Source organism: Anas acuta, chromosome Z (genome assembly GCF_963932015.1).
Source record: "Anas acuta chromosome Z, bAnaAcu1.1, whole genome shotgun sequence".
Classification (NCBI taxonomy): domain Eukaryota; kingdom Metazoa; phylum Chordata; class Aves; order Anseriformes; family Anatidae; genus Anas; species Anas acuta.
The window spans coordinates 35451776-35466971 of record NC_089017.1 but is presented as its reverse complement, the minus strand read 5'-3'; the positions used below and the strand labels follow the sequence as shown (position 1 = coordinate 35466971).

The 15196-nt window shown below is 35.4% G+C and overlaps 1 protein-coding gene across 1 annotated transcript in view; it reads left to right on the top strand.

Annotated features, from left to right (window-relative positions):
* The window catches only part of LOC137847929 (guanine nucleotide-binding protein G(q) subunit alpha), a 130284-nt gene extending 115300 nt beyond the window's left edge, over positions 1-14984 (top strand). Inside the window, exons 6-7 of the mRNA XM_068666638.1 lie at positions 8834-8987; positions 12701-14984. Of these exons, the coding sequence (XP_068522739.1) occupies positions 8834-8987; positions 12701-12891 (345 nt within the window). The 3' untranslated portion in view covers positions 12892-14984. The remainder of the gene's footprint in view (positions 1-8833; positions 8988-12700) is intronic.
* The last annotated feature ends 212 nt before the right edge of the window (positions 14985-15196 follow it).

The following is a 15196-nucleotide window of genomic DNA, read 5'->3' as shown; positions in this document are numbered from 1 at the left end:
AGTATTTCTGTGATTTGGTGGTTTTTGAACAGGCTGATTTTGATGGATTTTACCTGTCGTTTGATTCATCTGTCCCTCTGCTGGGTGCATGAAATTGCAATATATTTCCGAGGGCAATGCTGCAATTTCAAGTTGATGGAGCAGTTAGAGTTCTTCTCCCAGGTGATTTACAAGTACAGTTCTTAGCTATGCAGTCGTCTTCCCAGTCTTCTATCAGCAGCTTGTTTTCCTCAGGCTGGTTTGCAGAAAGAGTCAGGGCAAGCAAATCAAATAGAGGAATTATTCGTGAGCTCTGTGTTTGAAGTATTCACTTGCTGTGTTATTCCTGAAAATATTTGTACGGCCAGTGTAGTCCTGTGTCTTGTAGTCAGCTGTAGCAGTGTAACTTGAAGATTATGCTTCACTGGTGGCAAAAAACAGAAGTCCTTCCATTTTTGATACTGTATTTACTTTTTTACATAGCTGAAGACTGCTGACCTCCCACTTCCTGATTTCCTGTTATTTCCCAATTTTAAAGTAGTAGCCCTATTAAATTTTTAGCCAAGAAATACACTGTAGGGTCTCTGTGCTGCCAGGCAGTTCTGCTTAAATAAATGCTGAAAGCCATATTGGGAGAAGCGAGATATGGCAAACTAACACAGACTTTCCCCCCCCCCCCAAAAAAAAACAACACACAGGTAAAGTAATACACATTACGATGATACTGAACAACTTCTGAAATACTGTGATCTTTGAGTTGTTTTTTATTTTTTTTCTGATGCTTTCATGTGTTAGTATCTCCTCTTCTGCAGTTACCATCTCTGAATGCCCTATCACTAGAATAAACATTCCTGGTTAGCATAAACAGTTGTCTGTACAGTGCAAGCTGTTAATTTAAAAATGCTTGTATGCCTCACCACCTTATCACTCATCAATTCAATGAAATTCTGTCCCTCAAGATTTCTGAATTCCTAGCATTGTTAGCAGATGCTACTTAAATTACTCAAGTTTTTAAGAAAACTTGTGATAAGAGCATTTTTTGCTCAGTATGTAACTTACAGTATGCCCACTAGATGCCACTCTAGACAATTATAAAGACATTTTTGAGTGTAATTCCACTACTGTTTCTGTATTGTTTTAGATTAATGTAGTACATTGTCTTCTGCCAAAGCACTGTTTTTGTTGTCTGGGAAGTGCTGGTTTCTCTTCACTGGGTATCAGCGGGTATGGCTTCTAAATGTTATTTTAGCCCTCTTCAGGTGTTTTTTCAAGGATATGACTTGTTAGAACCAAGTGTTTATAAATTATACCAATTTCATAATTGCAGAACTAATTGCATATTTTTCCAGAGCAATAAGTAACTAAGAATTTTTAATAAGTAATTCCAAACTAGAAATGAGTAATTTTAACACAAAAACTGAAAAAGGGGATTAAAAAACTATGTGGAAGCAAGTATATTTTTTTATCTATTTAAAAATGAGCAAATGTCAGAAATTGCATTTTGATAAAAATGTGAGAAAACGGTATGTATGTCTCCTTATATTTGTGTCAATGTTTCATTGTCATACAATAATTTATTAGTATAAGACCTTTTATATAGGAAGAGGTACGTGGTAGAAAAATTTTGTTTTACTTAGATTTTATAGAGAAGTTTCTAGTCATAAAAGTGGACATTCCTATGATTAATGAGTAAGTGCAGCTTTCTATCTTGGCATCTAATAAGGAAATGGAGTAATTTTGTCCAAGATTATACAATCTGTTTATAGTTAACAAATTTCTCTTCACTTGTTGAGTCTGTCTTCTTTACTTTTTCTTCTGTGTTTCGTGATGGTTCTGTTACATTGGATTGGTGACTGTGTCAGTTTGTGTGGAGAGTGATGGGAGAATTTCGTGCTGACATCTGTTTATCATAACAAGGAAAGTGAAGTTAACAGCTGACAATGTCAGTATGCCTCTGTTCAGTTGCATGCAGGTAAAGAACACAGACTAAAGAACAACAAGGGAGGTTGCCTGGGCCAGCACATCTTGGGGAATGGTTAAAATAGTGATGGTGCTGCTCATGTTCCTTGTGCCAGGTACTTGCAAAGCCAGTGAGGCCACAGTGAGTGGTTGCTCATGTCAGAGCTGTTGCTCTGAAGGTTGTCACCACTGCTGAGAACGGCTGTCAGCTGCTGAGAAACACTTGCATCAGCTCCAGCTGCACACTTCTGTGCATTAGTTATTGGCAAGTTTCTTTCTGTAGCCTTTTACATTGAAACTGAAGTACAATTTTGCTGGAAGCGACTTGGTGAGGTAGAGCAGGCTTATGAAGTCAGACCTGGTGTTTGATCAAACTATTAAATACTGCTCCTGCCCTCTTTTCAAAATTTGCACTGTCCAGCTTGGTTTGGCACGGCTTCCTTTATGGGATGCATCTAATAGAAGGTCAGATCCTCAGTGCTGGCCTTTTTCTATATTCCTCGTAGTCCCATCCTTATTTCCACAAATACTGTGTCATGAAACTGTTTCTTATGTAAGAAAAAGTGTATTTTGTTAATGACGAGTGTTTTGCAGAAACAGTGAGTAATGCAACAATTTTGTGTTGTCAAACATTCTTTAGTTAAACTGATTTAAAATGATATGATAGTAATGTTGCATATGTTTAATGAAGGAAATGTTGAGCATGCGATGGTACAAGCTATTATTAGCAACAGAAAATTGGGAGAAATTTTAAGGAATGATCAGCAGTATTGTTGGAGAAATGACTTGTGTAACAGAAATAGTGTTATCTGCCATGAAGTCTGTAAAAGTTAATTTGCTCCTAGACATTGAATAAACAAAGGGATGAAAGACTGCAGAAGGCTAAGCAGAGATTGATGAGTCAAAAAATGATTTGGGATTAATTCTTGAATCATTCTAAAATAAGATAGTAAAGCTGTGTTAGGATGTTCAGCCTGTTAAGGTATATTAAGGGCCTATTTTGCTTTATCTGCTCAAGCAGATAAAATCTATTTAAAAATCTCTAGGCCGTCTTTCAATTACTGCAAAACATCTATGGGGTACACATCTGAGTGATAAAATAGCAAAATGTCTATTCAACATCCTTAATACAATTCCCTTCCATTTCCATGTGGAATCACTGCAAAGGATTTACAAATGCAATTTCGTGATCACATCAACTCTTGGGAGAGCTATGAACGGTCCAGGGCCCATGTCCTATGAAGACTGGAGAAGTGACCTTAACACATTTAGTCTGGTGAAGAGGAGGCTGATACTTGCCAGCAAATATTTGAAGAGTTGCAAGTGTTCCTTGGAGCCAAGCTCTTCTAGGTAGACAATATAGCAGAAAGCAAAGGACACAAATTGTTGGTTGGGACGTTCAGGTTGTTTATTAGGAAACACTTTTACTTTGAATGTCTTGTCAGTGGGGAGAAGAAAGCAGAGAGGTGTTGAAGTCTCTATCTGCAGAGGTTTTCAAGAGTGCTTGAGACAACACAATGACTGACCTGCTCCTGTGTTGCCAATTGCCTGCATAAATAAAAAGCTACAGTATGTGAGCTCTGAATTTGCTTTCCAGCCAACATTTCAGGGTTAACACTCTGCTCCCATTTCAGAGCTGTTTCATTTAGAAGATGTGTGAGAGTCACAGTGACCAGTTGCAGCTCTTTGCATTTAAACAGATTAAGTATGTGTCTGTTACTCATTCGTGTTGCATGGTTCTTACTGGTATCAGCAAAGCAGCAGCATCCCTGCCAGTGTGTATGTACTTAGTCGTGGTCTCTGTGTCCTCCTAGCTTACAGTGATAACTTCTGTCATCTTAACTGCACTGTTTATAGATGTAGACCTTACTCTGATACCACCCATGTAGCCGGACTCAGAATGTGTATTGAGTAGGATCAGTAGTATTGTTACCTGAAGAATTTGATTCTGAACTGTTGTAGGTTGCCATTACTAATTTTATGATGAGTAGATTCTGGTGAAACAAAGGCAAAATTCTTCTCCAAATATGTGTCCCACTGTCTTAACACAGAGAATATAGGAGGTTCCCTCTTGGGAATAGATTCTCAGAAGGGAAAGAGCATATGACAGAAGTAGAAGAGTGTATAATGGTATTTTCCTTTAGACACTTTCCTAACAGCGTGTGCCATCATGATCTTATGCCTAATGTTAAGCAAAGGAGTGGCTTTGCTGAATCCATGTTATTTACATGTTAATAATGTAAGAACAAAATTCTTCTCATAATTTTTGCCTTCAGGGCTTGTGTTGGATATTGTTCAGCTACCCCCACAAATATTGACTGCACTTGCTATTGATTTTAACTATGCTGAGTTGTTTAACTATGCTGAGTTGTTCAGTGGAATATTTAACAAAAGTAATCCTTAATTTCCAAATACAATATTTTCCTAGAAAGTCCATCACTTCCCATTAATCTTTAAGCTATAATATTTCGTCTGTGTGGTTTGTTTTTTTTTGTTGTCCATTTGCTTTCTTTGAAACTTCCTCACTCTCCTCTGTTAAATCAGAAACTATGAAACTGTTTGCTAATGGTTTAATTCAATATTTGGTACAGTATTCAAATGAAGGAAAAGGCCAATCATTTTTTCATAATGATAGGTATTAATCTCAAGTTTACAGTGCTGGGAGTTGGGACAGTTTTTGAAAAGTGTGGAGAGTTTAACATGCATTTAATGAGATTCTCTCTACCTTCCTCTTACGGACAGAGAAAAAGCCTCTGTACAGAGAAAAGCCAGTGAGATTTTCCCATAATTCAGGCAACTAGTAAGCATTGTTACTTAGTTTCTAAGAAAGGGCTCAGTTTTGGGAAGACAACTCACCTGAATAGGGGAGTTACTGGGAGGGAACAGAAGAGTTAGACTCCTTACGTTTTATTCGTTACACCTACACGTCAACAGAAGACATAAGGTCAACATATGAGTGCCTTTCTTTTCTTCAGAGAAGACATATCAGGTTTTTACAGTGTTTAAATACTTTGTTTTATCCCACCTTGATAATAATGTCCATCCTGTGAGTTCAGTTTGTGGCACCAAGAAGACAGAGAAAAGAGTAGTGGTTTTTTGTTTGTTTGTTTGTTTTTTATTTAAGTGAGTATAAATTTAGGACATATGATACTGGCTTTTTTCCCCTCTTCTGTCTGAGTCCCTTTGAGTTCTCAACCACAATATTTTTAGTAGGTGTATGGTTAATAAAGGTAAAAAAAAGAAAAAGAAACAGTAACATTAAAAAGAACAGAGTTGACATCATTCATTTATGTATTTTTTGAAAAAACAAATTCTTGGTTTGATCTTTAGATGTCTAAGTTATTATGTTAATGGAACACCACTGCAATTACTGCTACGTAGTTTACAATGCTGTCAGATATACCTGACATTTTTCACTCAGAGGATCCCCATGGACATTTCAAATGCTAAAATAAGCAAGAACTGTAGAAGACAATAATTGTACTACAGCAATTTATACAACAATTAGAGAAAACAGACAAGCTCATGGACAATTCCTTCATGACATTATTCCATCTAAGATATAGCATTCCCTCCAGTAAAATAATATTGACTGCAGCACTTATTTAGTATCTTATTCATAAAGTTATGAATGTCATGAACTAAAATGAAATTTTCTTAACTAACATATTTATGAAGCTTTGCAAGATACTCTTACTAACTATGTGAAAGATGTGAAATCTGCATTTACAGATCTGTCCTCTTGATGTTCTAGTGGTACTGTCTTATTATGTGTCTTTTGTGGGGGTATAGATGACTGCAGAACATTGCAATGAGACTTACAGTCAGAAAAGATAACTAGTGATAGCCAAAGTGTTGTTCCCCCCACCCTGTTGTAGGGTAGATCATAACATTGAGTGATATTTTCCTTGGGAAGGATCAAGGAAATTCATGAACCTGTCAATATCAGAACTCAAGAAGAGTGATCTTTTTCTTGACTGATTTGTAATTACAATGTAATTACTAACTGATTTGGGCAGTTTATCACTAACTCTTTAGAAAATGTTTCTGTAACCTTCCTGATATCTTAATAGCTGCTTTATGCTTCATTCAAGATGCTATCAAGGCTGTTCTGTAATGATGTACACTCTGAGATAATATCTGTAAGTTACTATTCCTCATAGATACCTGTTAGTATGCAAGACTCGATGGTCTCACCTTCCCAATATCCTCAACTGGTGCCACTGTGCAGGGCAAGGTCCTTGTACCATAAGAATTCATTCTACTCCAGTGGGCTCTTTCAATGCAGTTTGCATTTTTTATCATTCTTCATTCCCAAAATTCTCTGACTTCCTGTTGATTTTGTTTTGGACTGGCTAATATAATGCAAAATCAGCAAGGGCAACAATCTGCTGTTTGAAGTGTACTCCCTCAGATTCAGTAATAGATTCATAGAATAGATAGATTCAGGAAGAGCATGGCTCTTCCTGGAAATGCAGTTAACTGGATGAATTTTGAAGGCAAGCAGCTTCTTTAGAATTGAAGCTTGTGATTGTATTAATGAATACAGTGAAGTGAAGAAGGCTGGGATAATCTGGTAGTATTATACTGATTTCAGTTACTGCCATCCTGAACTATGTATTTTTCTGAAGCAGCTCAGCCTTCTTTCCATTTTGTTAGACTACTCTACAGACCACTTCTGTAAATGATTTCTCAAGGCTGTAATTATTTCCTTTAATATAAACATTCATTACATTTATTATTTTTATTATTTGGCATCACTTCTATACTGCCTTCATAGTAGGAAGTCTCCTTCTTTGGCATTCTAGATTGGTTTTAAGTTAATGGAACTCTCTTTGAAATCATGGAAGCCTGCTTCATCTCTGATCTGTTTGTTGGGTGGTATCTTTACTAAATTAGTGAGAGGTTTAAATAAGATGCCTCAAATCAAGTCCAAAGGGACTTTAGACATATTTATAAATTTGTAATAGAAAAAAAAAAAAAGAGTATGTGGAATTCATATTATAAAGGATTCATACTTAATAAACAAATAAGCACATAGTCTTGACATTGAAGATAGTATTTTGTTCTTTATTGTGCCTGTCCTCTGGTATCTTCATGATACAGAACACTTACAGAGTTAATGTAGCTGATTAGATGCCAGAAATTGTTTCAGGCATGATATCATTGTACTTTAGTCTGCGTGCCTTTTCTATTTCATATTGTTTGGCATCCCTTTCAAACAGAAAATGAAAATATGCTGTGTCTCATAACCATTTATGCAAAACACAGTTTTCTTAGCTCTCCTGGGAGAAGTGTCATGAGTTTATCCAAGCTCATTTATTTTATCTTTGCAATTCTGTACTATGTATATGGAAAAAAAATCAAAATTACAGTTTGAAATGCTGCAGTACACTTGAAGGTTTGTTTTTTGAAGAGGGGGAACGATTACTCTAGAAAAACGATTTCTTTGTGTTTTCTATGCACTTTTCTTTTATCAGTTATCAATAGCTGATAAATTTATTGTGAAATAACACTGCTAATCAAGTGATGAAGCCATTTCACTATCTGAATGTCACATTAGAAGATAGTAAGTGCTGATGAGTTCAGGTAAATATGTAGAATTGAAACAGTAGTTTAAAGTTTATGTTGTCTTACATTTTTCATAAGGCTATGAAAGTGAAAACCAATCCTGTGGTGTTCCCATTACCTCTCTATAAGGTTTTGTGTAGACAAGAAATCCATACAGAATATGGAAAAGATTTAGGTTTTATGCTCAGCTCCATTGTTATTTCAGTTTTTCTTCTCTCTGAATGAAATCCTGGCATGGTTGAAATCAGTGTGACTCATAAGACCTGACTGGAAGAAAGCAAAGATTTCACTCCTCTGTATTAACTATTCAAGCTATACATTTCACTATCCATTTTCATCCATCACTCCGGCATGCTGTAAAATTTTAAGAACTGTCTGAATTTTCTCACAGATTGTTCCCTGGCTGAACAAAAGCAGAATCTGCAGGATTCACAGCCTTCCTGTTGGTGGTGAAATTGTTCTTTTGAGAGGGCAGCTCCATTAAATAATAGTAATAAAAAAGAGGAAGTTAATTCCGGGTTTTGAACTCACTTTGTTCTGACTCTGACATCAGCCACATGATGTCAGCCTAACCTTTTCAAAATTATATCAAATCATAATTAATTTTACCATGTCAGAAAATCATTACAAATAGAAATGTAGGCTTTGCTTACATTTCAGCTATAACAAAAAGTGCAGTTAAGGAACAGTTAGGCAATAAAATAAAGGCTAACCCAATGATGTTAGAAACAAATTCACCAATTCACATTAAGGTTTTATTATAAGCCTTTGACATACAGGAAGTGTTCTCAGGTACCAAATTTACTAGCAAGTGTATTAAAGCTGGTCTTTCTACAAATTAAATGTCTCTGCATTTGGAGTTTAGAAATGTCTTGTAAAATAAGTAATGCTTGTAAACCTTGAATTTGTTAACATATCTTGTTTTGGTATACTTGTGCCTTCCATATGAATCCATGCATTTCAATACCCAAAAGTTCATTAGCTGGTCATAACTATGCATATTCAGACTTTACATCCGTATCTGTTCTGGCATTCATGTTCATGACCTATGTTTTAAAGAATACTTATGCTTGGGGGGAGTTGACTTTGCAAAAGGAAAATGCCTGGATATTTAATTACCTGCAAAATGCCTGGATATTTAATTACCTGCTTACTTGTCAGTTGTAGCTGAATCACTTAAACCATCCGTTTTGTTAGGAAGGTGCAAAGCGTAAAATGGATCTGTTACCAACTAAAATGAGATGGCATGAGTTGATTTCAAATTGTTGTTTTTGGTTTTATTATTTTCTTGACCACTTAAATTCCTCTCTCTTTTTTATTCCAGAATCGAATGGAAGAAAGCAAAGCGCTCTTTCGGACAATTATCACATATCCATGGTTCCAGAACTCTTCAGTTATTCTGTTCTTAAACAAAAAAGATCTCTTAGAGGAGAAAATTATGTACTCCCATCTAGTTGATTATTTTCCAGAGTATGATGGTAAGTATAATGACATCAAAGCTCATGCTGTGTTTATACTGACAAAATGTAAAATCTTGTCCAAACTGTAGACAGATAGATCCATTGAGATATTTTCCTCCTTATCAAAACAAACAAACAAACAAAAAAAAAAACCAACAAACGAGTGCTATCGAGTTTTTAATCATGGAATTTTTAAAAATGTAATTGAAGTCTTGTGGGATTTTTTAGATTGCTAGGATTTAATTTTGTATTGCTATTAATTGTGGGTAGGATGGCAGTACATTTCATGGGAAATGGTTAATGTTAAGGTGAGTATTATCAACATGAGCAATGGACAAAATTCTTCTTGTTTTCATACGTTGGAGTGAGCATTGGAACTGAAGTATAAAAGCTGAAGCTACAGTATAAAAATAAGTGAAAATGCATTTCTCATTTTTATATATTGTCTAGCATACTCTCTTTTTGAAGTTTGGTTTTGCTTAAAGCAGTGTTACAAGCTCTCAGGTGGCACTAGTTACCAGAAACTAGAAACTATTATCACTCTTCATAACCCTTTACTGTACCTTTAAAAAAAACACACTTTTTTTTATACTAATTTTACATCACTTATGTAAAAGTGTTCTAATGTGTTCTAATTGTTCTAACAGTTCTAATTTGCTTTCTCAGAAAAAATACATAGATCATAAATAAATCATAATACAGCAGAGAAATAAAACTTTCAGAGAGTTCTCTTGAGATAGACAGCTAAGTTAACTGAGTGGAGGCCTTCAAAACAAAGAAAATCAAATTCACATGATAAGAGGACTGAAAACTAAATGCTCCTCTTTGGTAAAAATAAATAAATAAAAAATATCTTTTTTCCCACCAGGGAGTGAACAGCAGTTTTGAAAGCTGAAGAAAAGATTATCTCTCATGTTAAAAGTTGGAGAGTAATAATAGGAAAAATTTACAGCTTTGTTTTCCTGTTTCAGGGAAAGTTATCTGTTCACAGTGAACAGCCTAGCCTGCAGGATCAGATTGCATTGTTCACAAGTGAGTTTAGTTTCATAGTGCAGAAGAGAACTAGCAGTTAAATAGAAAATATTCTAGTTGTTGCAATTTTATTTCATAGTTATAAGTTCCCTAGATGACATTCTGGAACACAAGAAGACTCTACAGGCCATTCTGTTATCACCACTTAAAAGGAGATAACATCTGTGTTAGATATGTGTCCAGAAAACACAGACAAAACTCAACCACTCAGTTCAGAGGAACCCTATTTCTCCTGCCTTTTTCTGTGGGTGATGGAAAAAAAAGGTTTATGAAGAGCTGTTCATAAAGCTGGAACTGTTGGAGTGCAGACCTGGAAGTCTTGAAGTGTCTTTATCTCTTAATTCTGCAGATCTTGCTGGACAAGCTTATGGTTTATCTGATTTCTTCTGGTGGCAAGGTAGAGTTACAGTCAAAGGCTTGCACAGGTCACAGCGTGGTGTCCTCCACTGTCCCAGTACACTGAATGTGAGAGGTGGGCAAGTTTGAGGAAGGGATCAGAATTAGATATTTTTCAGTTGGATCACTTCTCCCTTCTGTTTTCTTGTTTTCAGCAGAGTGGTGAAAGTAGCGTAGAGATGAGAAATGCAAGCCAGGATGGTGAATTGAACTGTTTTAAATTAAGTGGTTCTGTTGCATGGTACTGGAAGCATTGAAACGAGGACTGAGACATGCTCAAGTGTCAGTATATCACACAAAGTCATCCTTTCACAGCTAGTACTAGTAGGCTTGACTTACAGACAGGAATGAAGAGGTGAAACAGACAAAAAGGGACGTATTTGGGAGCAAAGAATGAGAAACATTAATGCAGTACTTCTTGCACAGTGTTGTACACTCATAGTCTTGAGTATATCATGCAGAGAGACTGTAGCAGACAAGAAAACTACTGATTTATATGGCAATTACTTTCAAAGTCTCCATGTTATTGAGATCATAACCACTTAGCAGTATAAATCTAACATCCTGTTTCTTTCTAAGGTCCTGAGGCAGTAATCTTTTTTTTTTTTTAATCCTCAATTTTCCGTGCTTGAGCTGTAGTAAAGTGAAAATTTTAAATTACATTATATCATCAGCACAGGTGTCATCAGGTTAGCAAATGGATAAAGGCTTTGAATAGTTCAGAAGATTTTGAGAGACAGACAGTGTCTAGCTCCTGCAAAACTGCATTAACAAAATTACAGGAAGTTGATTAGAACTATAAATGGTCTATTTTGAAGAAATTGTTATCTTCGAAAGTCTAGGAGTTTCTTAATAAATTTGCTATATTTGTAGTGTGAATAGTTGCTGCTGTTTCTTTTGAGTCTGGGTGACCAAACTAGAATCCAATTGTGTAGAAACTGTAAAAATGTTGAGAAGTCCTCCGCCCTGTCTTAGAGAGCTTACAAATCTGTATACATGCCTAGGTCCTAGAAAATGTGCAGTCTGTATATGTTTATGAATGAATACATATGTTCGTGTGCATATATCCATGTATTCAGCTGGATATAAGGATTTGCAGCTGGTAGATGCTGGAAAGCATGTGAATTCTCTTCCATGCTTTTGCTACCTAATTTTTATGAAGTTACTCACATCAGAAACGTTTGCAGTAGTAAGCTTGAAGTATTAAAAATAAATGTTATTATCCAGTTATTGAAAAATACATATGTACTTGTTAACTCCCTAAAGTAAAGATTTCATAACTATTGAAGGACAGAGTTATATGTAACAGCAGAACGCAGGTATTTATATTGCCATGTAACGAGACCAGGACTAATGAGAAGAATAAGAGGAGGAGACAGCACAGAAAACATGCACGTTCATAGAACCCTGCATTCCAGAAACAGGGGAGCGAGGAAGTAATGCCCTATGAAAATTGTATTGGAATAGTGGAATAGAATTGCAGCACAGGAGAACAACAGCTGTCATTCTTGCTCCTGCTCTGCTTTTTGGGCTGTGAATGTGAACGAATCTTCACTGTGCTACTCTGGAAGTTGCTATTTTACCTTCTGTCCTGTGTAAAACTAAACATGGGGTTTGGTTGCGTAGAGTCTGCATCCTTCTCAGAATTACAATTTAGGATTTAATTTAGGATTGTTCTTATAATTTAGATAGCAGTTGACTTGTTAGAACATGAACTTTTTGCTGTTGAACAGCTTCAGCTGGAGAGCACATGTATTTTATTATCTCTAATGTAAATGAGGTTCTGTTGATGACAGTGTCATGCCAGTTTAGGATACAACTTCAGTATGTTATCTGTTAAAATTGTCATACAACAAATAAATTTTGCAGTGATAAAAGAACGTAAGTATAATTTAAAATAGTAGGTGTATACTGAAACTTGCTAATTCTGTTAACATTTGTAAGGATTTATTTTAGGGATTTCATCTTTCTTTTACTCATTCTGTGTGGTTATAAACCACCCATTTCATCTCTCCATTTTAACAGTCATCTCAAGAAAGAAAGATGATCCACAGGAAAAATAAAACTCGGATGTAATAGCTATGATGCAATGAATTTTCGCTCTTTATTTTTAACAGTTCCTTCACAGAGGAAAGTAGGCAGCATATGATAGTATTTATTTGTAAAAGGTTTCCATTCTCCTCTTACGTGAAGATCATAGACTGAGCCTTGCTTCCATATTATGCTCCAAATAGATCACTGTTAAAGAAGTTCAAATACTGAATTGACTGTAAGAAAACTAATTTTCTCTTCCTTATTAAAAGGACCACAGCGGGATGCACAAGCAGCACGAGAGTTCATCCTGAAGATGTTCGTAGACCTGAATCCAGACAGTGACAAAATTATCTACTCCCACTTCACATGCGCTACAGACACAGAGAATATCCGCTTCGTCTTTGCTGCTGTCAAGGACACGATCCTTCAGTTAAACCTGAAGGAGTACAACCTGGTCTAACTGTGCCTACAAGGCCCTCCAAAACCAACTTTGCGTGATTGAAGATACACAAGAGGGACTGTATTATCTGTGAAAACAATTTGCATAATACTAATTTATTGTTGGCCTGGACTCTGTGAATGTCCACAGAGTTTGTAGTTAATATTATGATTTTATTTAAACTATATGGAGGAAAACCAAAAGATGCTGAAGTACATTCACAGCACATTTCCTCATTTTTTAGGCAAAACCTTGTGACTCAATGTGTTTTAAATTCTCAGTCATACACTTACAAAGGATAGCAGATTTTTGCTATTGAAGCAAAATCAAGCTGATTTCCTGTTTCCCTGACCCTCTCTCTCCCCCTCCTTTGCCTTCTCCCTTATCTTTTAAAGGTACAATGGCCTTTTTTTCCCAGTTTACGTTCCTGGGTAAAATATTTTCTGTTGAGTGATTTGGTCAGGAAAATGCTATCAGCAGAATTAAGTCATCAGTCCATTCTAATTTTACAGTATGTACTTTCTCTGAAGGATCAAAGTATTGATACTGTGATTTTTAAATTCTTGACATGGGTGTTTTCGTTCTGTCTTCGCTTTTGGAACTACAATATTGGAATTTCAAAAATGAATTATAGTTGTGTATGGATACTAAATTTAATCATTTTCACATTTTGGAAAGGGTGCACGGAAGACAGTAATGAAATAATTAAGACACAACCTAGGATATACATGGAATATGGTAGAATCTCTTTTAATTGCCATGTGCCATTTTTTCTCTCTTTTATTCAAAAATGCCAAACAAAAATGTCATAGGACACTACATTTTCCCCAGTGGCTACAGCCTTGAGACAGTGTTTTTGTTTCTTTTTTCTTTCTTCAGTTGTGTGTTTTTTCTTAGTTAGAGCATTTTAATTTTTTTTCCACGGTAGAAAAATTATTTTTATTGTATAAAATTAATGTTGCCAAATCTGGCTTTTTATAAATCAATACTCTTGAAACATAAGATACCAATTGAAATGCCAAACTGATCAGTTGGGAACTGACCTGATAGAGTCAACTGCCAAACAAACAGTTTCAGCTCCCTTGTTCCCTTTTTTGGAAATTGTTCCATTTTCAAATGCCAAAAACAACAGTGTGAGTGAATACGCTACAAGGTGCACCATGCACATGCATATGGTCTACTATTGTAAGACAGTTTAAATCTCTCTTTATGTCAGGTATGGCATGAGATTGGTTTCTGTAATAATATCAAGGCACATTCAGTTGTACAACAAGAAGTTATTGATGAGAGATCACAACAGGGAACCTTTCCTGATAAGGTTGCTTGTTAACTGATTCACAGACGTTTGATAGGCTTTCATCAAATAGCCTCTCTTGATGTTCTTTAGAAAAAGATTTATTAATGTAAATGAAACAGTGAGAATATCATTCTTGAAATTTTAATGTGCAATTTTTTAACAACAAAAATGCAGCACACGTTGATGAGCCTTTATTCTGCAGCTTAAGTTGAAAGGTGTTTTTTGACCAGGTGCATGATTGCTAGCAAGCTACAGAAGACTCAGAGGTCAGACATGTAATTAAATTGATTATCTGCAATGCCAAGTAGCACTGGAGTGCACTTACACAGAAATTGCTGCCTTACAGCAGCATATGGGAGGTGGAAAAAAGAATGGCTTATTAGTTGATTACCAAAGTTAACAATAAATACTAATGAGACGTTTTCATCTTTAACCCTCCCAACTCCAAAACAAAAATAATAAGAACAGTTGCTGTTTTTTGCTCCCTCATAAACACCTTGTAATTTAAAACTGGTTGTAGGTATAGTGCAATTATGAATGCTATAATCATTGTACATACATCTATATATATATATGGCAGCATCCATATTGGCTTTGTAATCATTAATTTTTGGCAAATTGAATGTGCTGTATTGATATGTATCTATGTAATTGTATTGTATGTCTTATAGCTAATTCACATTTAAATAATGTTATTTTATTTACTTTTTTAAGAGAGAAGAATGTAAATTTTGTCAGTTTATTTCTGGACTAGGGATTTGTTGTTGTTTTTTATTTACAAAACAAAAAAAAACTATAGTACAGAGTGGTACTAGCATCGTGCTGTATAAAATCATTTGCACATTCCTGAGTAGAAGTAAATTGGAGACACCCAGACAGAGGCCATTCATATTTGAAACTGCTTAAAGCTTGTCAGGGCTTTATACAGATTTAGAATCCAGTTTTATTAGAAGAACTTAAGCCGTTATATATAGGATTGGAACATAAGCTCTTAAATACAAATTTAATTTATTTTTGGCAGATTTTCAT